General features: G+C 35.9%; 1 protein-coding gene across 1 annotated transcript; it reads right to left on the reverse strand.

The window, feature by feature from the left end:
• Positions 1 to 3,485: 3,485 nt before the first annotated feature.
• On the reverse strand, positions 3,486 to 10,272 carry LOC140170438 (uncharacterized). The gene is made up of 3 exons (XM_072193810.1): positions 10,156 to 10,272; positions 7,854 to 8,032; positions 3,486 to 3,929 (listed from the first exon to the last, which is right to left on the reverse strand). The coding sequence occupies exons 1-3, from the start codon at positions 10,196 to 10,198 to the stop codon at positions 3,663 to 3,665; spliced, it is 489 nt and encodes a 162-aa protein (XP_072049911.1). The 5' UTR covers positions 10,199 to 10,272; the 3' UTR covers positions 3,486 to 3,662.
• Positions 10,273 to 10,970: the final 698 nt, after the last annotated feature.

A 10,970-nucleotide genomic window follows, 5' to 3' on the forward strand; every position in this document is an offset into this window, starting at 1 on the left:
GGTTGTGAAAATAATGACAATTTTTTTTTTTTTTTTAGGGGGGAATTCCCGGAGCAAACAATGGTGAAAAATTTTGGGAATCCCATGTCTTCTTTAGGGGGTTGCCTTTAATTTCTGGAATAGCCCATTCATTGTGTATAACTCATGGGTGTGCACTCCACATACTCCATGCAGTGCTTTTGGACACATTCATTTTTGTTGCAGGCTGATGCCTTTGTATTGGCTCATTTTATCTACTATTTTTTTTATAAAAATAACAAAAATCACAAGGTGTTTTTTTGTTGTTTTTTCTTGTGTATAAAATAGGTGAATAAACATGTATCACTTGATAAGTATTATGAGATTTTGACAGAACTTTAACAAATTATAGATTATTATATACCTCATCTAAAGATTCCCGCCTTCTGATTGGTTAAAAGAGCGGGCATAGTTTTGACTATGCCCGCTAAAGTAACTATCCCCCGGGTGTAGTTCTACGTGTGCGTTGTTCCCAGCGTAAAATGATATTACGCACGCGTTAATATTTGCGCGCGCTATAATTACGCGGAAATCGCAGATTATAATCTGTGTCATTCGCATTGAAACTATTAATTTCTCTCTTTCCAAAATCGATGCTTTTAAGATGGCAAGAATCTTTAGATTTGGTATATAAAACAAATATTGACTGCTTTTTATTCGGGACATGGTTAAAACTATAGGCCTCGGGGCATAGTCATGGTTTTGAGATCACCTTGGGCCTATAATATTTACCATGCCCCTCATAGCAGTCAATATTTGTATACTATAATCTTAGAAGCAATATAAGATAGCTGTACAGAAAGCCCCTATATTAATTCCTACATCTTATGAAATAAGCTCTATTTTCAAATAAATAAATATTTCTTTATCTTTGATTGTATAACAGTAGTTTGCATTTATTTTGTTGTGTTTTATGTGAAGATAAGGATAGGATCCAACAGACTGTTAATTATCCCTATTTTATTGACTTTTTCGGTAAACCCCATAAGCCTTTGCGAGTACACCTGAGACGTCAATACGCGTCACGCCGATGCGCACATCGTTTAGCAAACATAGTTTCTGTGCATTGCAAGTCGGTGTGACGTCAAATGACGACATATCAGGTGTACTTGCAAAGGCTTATAGGAATTACCAAAAGGTGAATTGCAAAGTTACATGTGTATTGAACTAATGCTATTCCAGTTGAAATCCATACACCCCTTATGGAAGACATGACCTTATCTCGCACACAGGGAGTGTGAATTTCAAATGGAGTCACCCATTCAGGTAACACCATTTGAAACTTACACTTCTTGTTTGGAAGATTAATATAAGGTCATATCTTCCATAGGGGGTATAGGTTTCAATTGGATAGCCTATTACCATGTGCTGATGGATTACAGTTAAATTGTGTCATCAAACTTGGTAAAGACAGCAGTGATGCAATTTGGGGCTAAAACATATCAATATCAGTGTATATGATCCTGCATCATATACTGGGGCACCCCAAAAAGGTGGTTTTGTTACATTCCCAGCAAACACAAAACGTTTTCGACATCATTCGCAAAAAGGTTATAAAAGGTTGCCAGAAAACGTTTAAATGTTGGGTTATATAAAGGGTATATTAAGAGTATAAAACGTTTTTATAAACTTAAAAAACAGTTTTTGATAATCTACTGCTCAGCAAACAAAAATGTTTTACAGAAAACGTTTAAATGTCGGGTTATATAAAGGGTATAAAACGTTTTAATAACATTCCAAAAACATTCTTGAAAACTTGATACAAAACATTCTAAACAAAATGTTATTTTGGGGTTGAAAAAATATTTTGCGAAAAACGTTTGCCCAAAATATTTTCAATAACGTTTTAAAAACGTTTTCATGACCTTTATATAACCCGACATTTAAATGTTATTAAAAGGTTTTGAAAAAAACATTTTAAGAACATTTCTGTGTTTGCTGGGTTCAAATATTTTAACATAATGTTATTTAAGTATTGACACAATATTTGGCAAAAATATTTGCAAAAATAGTTTACAATAACGTTTTTGAAAACATTTAAAATATTGTTGTAGTGTGTTTTCATACAAAACGTTTTAAAACGTTATCATGACCTTTATATAACCCGACATTTTAATGTTATTAAAACGTTTTTACCTAAACCAAAAGCCAAAATATAACTTATTTAAAACGTTTTAAAAACGTTTTTGTGTTTGCTGGGTTTCGATGTGCAGTTTGGATATTACAAAACACTGTCTCTTCAGTATTCCTTCACTTAGAAGATTCAATTAGGTCTTCAGTTGAGGCTAATTTATTCTTTATTACTCATGTTTTTATCCTGTTTTAAAATAATTTTTAATTCTTTTCTTATGATGTTTGGCATGAAATGTGCCAGGGTGGTTGTGGATTAGGGGGAGGTGGATTAGGGGGAGGGATTCCTATCGTAAATTTGGTCTTAAACCCCCATTAAAAATTTGAATCTTGTAAAAAAATGTCTAAATGAACTCCCAGACATCTAAACCAAGTAAATAAATACAGAAGGTCATATAAAAGACTAATACTTGCTCAGAATGATTGTAAATGTGGAAAAAGGAGGTGGGGTTAAATCCCACCTACTTTGTGATTGTTTTGCCTGCACTCTCTCATTTTTAACCAATTTCCATTAAAAAAGGTGTCAAAATGCTCAGGATGATGAACCACTTCAAATGAGACATGTAGGTAAAATGTTTGAAACATTTCATTTTTTTACTTTGTAACACAAAGGTACCCCCAAGTTCTGACACAGGACCATATGCACTGATATATGATGAGCTGTTTTAAAAGCAAGCATTTTAAGCCCAAAAATGTAACAGTTGAATTAAAAAAACCATTGGTTTACTAGTCTCAGGGATATTGAACTGAAAAGAACAATCAACATAAAATGATATTTAAGGATAAAGACATAAATAATGATCAAGGGAATGAGTCAGATGTCGCTAATATTGTTTATGAAATATTGGCAAAAACAGCATGAACTGTGTTCAAATTGTTTTATAATGTTTTCAGCCATTGATAAATTGCTCATAATTCGGTAACCAGATGTCTGATTTTGATAGGGTTTGCATCAAAATGTAGCATTCTTTTACTGCCAGAAATGATGTTAAAAACTTCTGATTAAAAATTGTCAACATGTGACTCGTTCCCTTTGATTTGTGTATGCCATCCGTCGCCTGGTGTAATAAAAAAAACACCTTGTTTTCTCTATCTTCTAGACTTTGTTACATTGCTTTTCTTCAATAGGCTATTCCAGTTGAAATCCATACACATCAAATAGGGTTTACCTGAATGAGTGTATGGATTTCAACTGGAATTACCCAATTTTTGTCATCTAACTCCATCAACATAGCAAACTTTGATACACGTCTATGTTTTCAACCTTTTGGCAATCCTTGGTTCAAGAGTTTTTAAAAATATTATTCAGCCGTAAAATATTATTTAGCCGTAACCCATACCCATACCCCAAGCCAAACCCTAACCCCAAACCTTGAATCATAAACCCAACCCTTACCCTAATCCTAAAATTAAATTCTAACCCTAAACATACACGAAATAATATTCATAATGAGCAAAACCGAGGATTGCCAAGATTTTTTTATTTTAAAACAACTTCCTGTGTAAATACGGTACTAAAAGTTATCTCTCCTCTGCATAAGCCTCCTTGCCGTCTCTGCTGGGTGTTTATAATCTGCCATTGCGCATGACACATACGGGTTTGGACTACTGTTAGGTCCAAACACAACCGAGTTACGTATATGAATGGTCTTGATGGTGTTTAGGTCTTGAATCCTCTCACGAAACACCCCACTGAAGATACTTGGCCCTTTGTTGGCGAAGTCACGCTGTTGAGTTGTGGTTGCTACATGGGCAAAGGGGAACTGCTCGGGAGAATAAATCTGAAATGTAAAGAGTAAAAGAAAAGTAAATACCCGTATGGATTTGTTTCTAAATTTCAAAAAGCATTTCTTCGATTGAAAATATTTTTGACATGCATTATCTATAGCCTATGCATACCCAGTGATTCTAATCCAAAAGGTGTTCTGATGCATGAGTAACACACATGACTGGTGAGATTGCTGATTTCGAAAGTCGCAAAAATGAGTATCCGTTATCAGGAGGATGGTTAAAAGGGCATTTCGTGATCCACAGCCTCATCCCCCACTTTTATCAAAAAAAGTTGAGATTTTTATATCACTGGAAACCTCTGGCTACATAATGTTTATGTACAAATTATTTCTTTCAGATTAATTCGTTTAGCAAAGATATCGTGAAATTTGAATTTCGTTCTGGTGCACCAGAACGAAATTACAACGCATTGTCTATTACACCGTATGCATAACTCGCGAACGCAAAATCGGAATCAACTGAAATTTTGGGAATAGGTTTTTCGTGGATATCTAATGAAAAATGACATAAATAGAGGATGCTAGGATTATGAAATACTCCTTTAAGCAGAATCACTATGTGCATCCACTTTTTGTCTGACCAGAATAGGGCAGTTGCAATCGGGCACTTGCGTTATAATCAGGCACCCGATATCTAGAATATTTTGCACTATAATCGGACAACCATTATAGCAATTACACTTGGGTTATAATTGAGCACCCGGTATCAGGAAAACATGCATTGTAACTTTGAATTAGTGAACTCTTTCATTTAATGTGTCCTCATTCAAGCATGAAGTCAACTACAGATATGAAAGCAGTGTCTTTGATGAGTCTACTGATGATGCATGCCAAAAAAATCTTTTCAATTGAAATACTTTTTATAATATAGAAACAAAACCAATTGCATACCTGCCAACTACTCCGATTTTCGCGGAGTTACTCCGATTTCCCGAGTTTTAAACCCCCGAAAATCGGAGCACTCCGATTTTCTGGAAAAAAAAATTAAAAAAAAAAAAAAATTTTTAAATAATTTGTTTTAAATTTCTTTTCCAAAGTTTTCGGCGACTTTGGAGAACCACTGGACCTATTCTGAAGTGCTAGGATCATTCACAGTTAATTTGAAAACAATTGGAAAAAATTACAAAAAAATTACAGTTTGTTATCCTTAATATGCAAACCACTAACTAATGTTTACCTCTTCATCTAGCACATATTATAAAATGCATGGAAAACCAATGCATGTATAATATTGTGATAGATGAAGAGGTAAACATTAGTTAGTGGTTTACATATTAAAGATAACAAACTGTAATTTTTTTTGTAATGTTTTCAATTTTTTTTAAATCATCTGTGAATGATCCTAGCACTTCAGAATACGTCTAGTGTTTCTCCAAAGTCAACAAAACTTTGACATGTTTTTGTTAAATGTTTTTTTCTGAATTTTTAACTTTGTATTGTGCATCATATCAGTGTCCTATCAGTCACGTAGGCCCTGTTATAAAGCCAAAAAATCGCTTCAACGAATGATCGTTATGTACAAAAGTATAGGAAACTGCATTTTTAAAAGCACATTTTCTATGTGAAGGAAGCATATTTTTCAAACTTGTAAAAACAAGTCCCAGAATGTTTTTTCACATTTTTTCAAAGGTTGCATGCATCAAATATGTGTTGAAATTGTTGCCAGATATGGAGTATAAATCCCTTGTCAAATGCAACCTTCAGAATAGGTCTAGAGGTTCTTAAGTTGCCAAAAACTTGGAAAAAATTAAGAAAAAATGTTTTTTTTTTTTTAATTTTTACCTTTGTATTGTGCATCATATCAATGTCCTATCAGTCACGTAGGCCCTGTTATAAAGCCAAAAAAGTGCTTCAACGAATGATCGTTATGTACAAAAGTATAGGAAACTGCATTTTTAAAAGCACATTTTCTGTGTGAAGGAAGCATATTTTTCAAACTTATAAACACAGGTCCCAGAATGTTTTTTCACATTTTTTTCAAAGGTTGTAGTCATCAAATATGTGTTGAAATTGTTGCTAGATATGGAGTATAAATCCCTCCTCAAAGTGTATAAAAAGCCTAGGGCTTCATTTTCACCTTGTTGTTTTTCTATAAAATGTGTCTAATGTGAAGGGGCTTATAAGGGTTTTTACAGTGTAGAAACCCTCTAGCTTTGGGGGCTTCGCCCCTCAACCCCTGACCGGGGCTTTGCCCCTGATCCCACCAAGGGCCCTTAAGCGGGCCCCTGGACCCCCCGCCGTCAGAGACGATACTACGGGCGCTTCGCGACCTACGTTCGCCATGTACTCTGTTTTCTAGGTTTTCAATGTTGGCAGGTATGCAAATGGGTATTTTTGTTTTACTCTTTAAAAGGAATGTAAATGAAATTTTTTGGATAGTTAATAGTACTCCCGATTCCTGAAAAATACAACATTAATTTTTTGGATAAAACAATACTATCTTGTTTTGCCAAATGAAACATAGCTAAATCATCATCCTTTAATCCACACCAAGATCTTGGACTACTATTTTTGGACTATAGGCCTACTAAACCACGATCCTAATCCTTTAGTTCTGTTTCAGTTTTATTTTGCCACACGTCAAAATAAGTAATACAGCACATTTTTATATTCATATTCATTAACTTTTGGCAGTGATTACCAAGTAAAGCCTTTTGTTAGGATTAGGATTAAGCTATGTTTCATTTGACAGAACAGGATAATAATGTTCTTAATCCTAAAAAAAAAATTAAGCAAAAAAGCAAAAGAAAAGTTTTAAGAATAAAATGTTATTGTAAAAAATGTGTTGGCATACTTTTCTTGCAAACGTTTTGTCAACGCTGAAATAACTGTTTTGAATATTTTGTAGAAAGTTCTAAAGAAAATGAATGAAAGGTTAGGCCTGTATTAAAACATTTTACATAACCTACCCTCCATATTACACATTTTAATTGTTTTAATTTTTATTGTAAAACGTTTTATTTGCTAAGATACGTTAACTTGTATAGCCTAGATTAAAGGTACCAATTTCTAACTCGTCTTTTCTGTTATGTATTGTGCATGTCAGCTTTTATTTTTGATATTCAAATTCCCCCGGTCAACCCACATAGGGTGGTCTTAACCCTGGAATTATGGAAACTTTCGGGTCTCATAACTGCTAAATTATTGGTGTAAAGTATATAAAAAGTATACTGGCAAAGACTTGATAAATTCATTATGTGAGGTCAACTTTGGGCCAAAATGCTCCTTTTTGGAGAAAATCCCCCCAAAACAGTTTTTTGGCCCAATTTTTTTTCGGTCAATGTAACAAAAAAATTCTTGGGCCAATTTTTTTCTTCACCAAAAATATTTAAAATTTGGGCTAAAATCAGGCTTTTTATGATTTTTTTTGTTGAAAATTGAGCACGTTAAGTCTTTGCCATTCTAAAAATGTATACTTTTGTATTCTTTAGACCAACAATTTAGCAATTATTAGACCCAACTATTTCCATAACACCTGGGATAAGACCACCCTTAATTCAAACCCAAAGGATGTTCTTGCTTATGTAGGCACCCGGGGGGTCACTCCCATCGTGGCATGTACACCGTCCGCGATAATCAACTTTTGACAAACACCCTAAACAAGGATTTAACCCTTGGCTAAAACGATACCCTAAACATGTAACACGCGCCCCTAAACTGGGATTTTATTCCTTGCATCAAATTTCATACCCTAAATTTCATTTCCGCGTATTAGCAATTGCAATTTTGCTACCTTTTTTCCAATTTTTCATGTTTTTGACACCCTAAACACGATACGCGCGTATCGTGCCTACCCACGAAAAACTGCCCTTTTTACTCGTTTTCATTATCGCGGATGGTGTAATGGGAGTGACCCCCCCCCCTGGGGGTAGGCAGAGGACGTATTTTAGGCAGTCTTGGGTTCGAATCTCTTACCTTTGCACATGATGGTGGTGTTGCTGCTGCAGGCTTTACATATTTCTTAGCTCCATGTTTGGTCTCGATATAATCCTTATAATACGATGACTTGAAGTTTGTCTTCTCGTCGCCTAGGGTAAAGTTCGTAGACTGCTTGAATGGTTGGACAGCCTTTACCTCTGTGCTAGTCATATTGCCTATAGAATATATAAGGAAAGGGGTTGAAGGACAATACCTGGAATGGCCATTTGGGCTATTCCAGAAAATGGAACACCTACACACACCCCGGAGTTCGGATTTCCAGACTTTATGACCAGTTGTGATTGTTGGAAATACAGACTTTCAAAGTGGAAAGAGTCATAACCGTCACTTTCATCTCTTCACTTTACAAAATAACACACAATTGTCATTTTGGGGATATGCAAAATTAGCTGTTCCACTACTTGCATTAGGTTTCACTGCCTGAACATAATTGATCATGTCTCACCTCCATTTTCAACCAAATCGAGGGATCAACTTTGAATCACAAACTGCCTCAGGCAAAACTCATGTCCTGGGAAGTAAATATCAAACAAGGTCATTTTTATGTAACTCATTGACCCATTGTGTCATATACTGCCTCTAGCTATAATGACAGCCTGGTGATCTGTTCAATTCATTGACAGATAGGCCTACTAACCTCAGGAGGGAATTCAATTTTTGATCAATTCTCTTCAGGTAGTGAAACGTAATGTGGACTTTGGGGGACTTGTGATATTTTCTTTAATAGACCTTATACTTTTCTGATTAAAATGGTTTCTGTTACAATTAGTGGTGGGTTAAGCGCTGATTTTTCGTAATTAATTTTGATCGGCCTTTTACTACCAACCATTTTGTAGCTGCACACATGCACGGTTTCACTTACCATGCGTGTAGGGTAATGATTGGTGTGGTGGTATGCAAAATCCACGATGGTGCTGCAGTTTATACGGATACCTCCTCGTATAACCACGGTAACTCTTACATAACTTGCGTAATTCATAGTCTTCCGTCAGTCTTCCGTATCAGTGGCGTACCGTGGTCGCTCCTAACCCGGGGGCCAAGAAAATTAAATCTTGCCGTCGCGTCCCTTCCTCAACAGCCCGATGAGCTGCTGATTTTTGGGTCTTACAATGTTTAGTTGTGGGGTCATTTATTTAAAAACTTTGGAAGTGCTTGTCAAATAGGCCTCGTTTCTTGGAAGTCGATACCCGATGACTTAATTCTGTGTGAGAAAACCTCTACCAGGTGTTTACGCAGTAGCGAACAGATACAGATGACCCCCCTTTTTTCTATCCTCAAAATGATGCCGAAACTTTCAAATAGGCCTACCTTTTGATTTCAGCAACTTTGTATCATAAATTTGGGAAGTTTGGAACAAGAAATAGAATTGTGCTTTATTTTTGTCAAAATTTTCTACCCGATGACCCCTTTTTTGAAATTTTATACCCATGATATGACCCCTTTTAAAAATATTAGGCCTATACCAAAATATGACCCTCTTTTTCATTTTGTTTGTACCCAATGATCCTCCTTTTCTATATAAAACAACCGATATGCCCCTCGGGAGGCCCCTACTTCGCGACGCCGAGCTGGTATAGCCACAAAACTCATCCCTAGCATTAGACATCTGAGCTACCTAGAAAGATTACAGGAGATGAAGCTGTACAGTTTGGAGCAAAGGAGATTAAGAGGAGATCTGATTGAAACATTCAAGATCATGAAAGGACTGGAAGGGATTACTTCAACGAAGCTCTTCACCTTGAATACCCAGAGGCACAGAGGAAGAGGACACAACTACAAGTTGTATAAGTCAGCACTTAAGAAGGGCCTCAACTGCAGGAAGAATTTCTTCTCAGTCCGAGCAATTACAGAGTGGAACAACCTCCCAGAAACAGTAGTAGAAGTCAAGACAACAAACCAATTCAAGACTCAGCTTGATAAGTTTTGGTGCAAGAGCGAAAATGGATATGGGGTCAAAAAGGCTGATGCCTAAATTATTCCCATCATACCTTAAGTGTAAGTGTAAGTTTAGTATACCCGTCACTTCTAAAGAGTGCGGGGGGGGGGGCTTTTCACTCCTAGTGTCCAAAGATTCTGCACCTTCCCGTCGTCGGTAGTGTGGTCGCATCGCAACCTCTTAACTGTGAACTTCTTTGAATTTGATACAACTCCGCCAAAGCTTTTATTCATTTTTATGCCTACAACTGCATAATTTATCTCATTCCTCATGATATAGGCCTAGATCTATATATTAGCCTACATAGTATTAGTAATTTAACATTTAACAAAGAGAACTTACCGGGTATTTTAGTGAAGGAATTCGGAAATTTGACAGCCTGCATGGCACATGGCCCGTTCACAATATTATCTGGCGTTCTCTCTTTCTTTCTCTCTATTATAAAATACCAATAATTATGTAAACCAGGAAAGAAACATTTTTATTAAGGTGCCGTTGGCGTTGAAACGAAAAATACGAGATACAGGAAGAAATAGCTTTGCTGCTATGATAGTCACCGCGCAACCAAACGAGGCGCAGTTTTGCGCGTCTTTGATTGTTAGCAGCGCGATACTACACACAGTGGACTTGTCGCGCGTGTCAAATCGAGGTGTATTTTAGGGATGAATTTCGGAGCTAATTGTCCCGCTAATTGTTTTATAGATTTCAAAAATAGATCAAAGGCTTTGGTCAGATTAGATTCTGATATATTAAGTTTATTTGATGAGAAAAAGTAGATTTTTTATTCGCCAAATTCATTAGGTCTATTTTCAGGGTGAACAAAAATTTCTTGGTTCGTGTTTTTTTTTTTTTTTTTTTTTAGCTTTTAGTTATTAAAGGAACACTCCGGCAATCACAACATTATGACTTATAATTATGTACAAGTATCAAGCACGAATTACATGGTTTAATTTAAAACAAACTCATTTTGACCATAAAATTAAATTAAAACAGCCGGGCTTCAACACGCGATATTCAAAATTCCCGCGCCGAAATTGTCTAGGGCAATGCAATGAAGTCATGGTTATTTGTGCTCAATTGTCGTCAGCCTTCACTGTGTTTCTGGGACGTCATATTATTCACTTGTAAAGTCTGCACTTGAAGGAAGGAAGGCTATT

Source organism: Amphiura filiformis, chromosome 14 (assembly GCF_039555335.1).
Source record: "Amphiura filiformis chromosome 14, Afil_fr2py, whole genome shotgun sequence".
NCBI lineage: Eukaryota > Metazoa > Echinodermata > Ophiuroidea > Amphilepidida > Amphiuridae > Amphiura > Amphiura filiformis.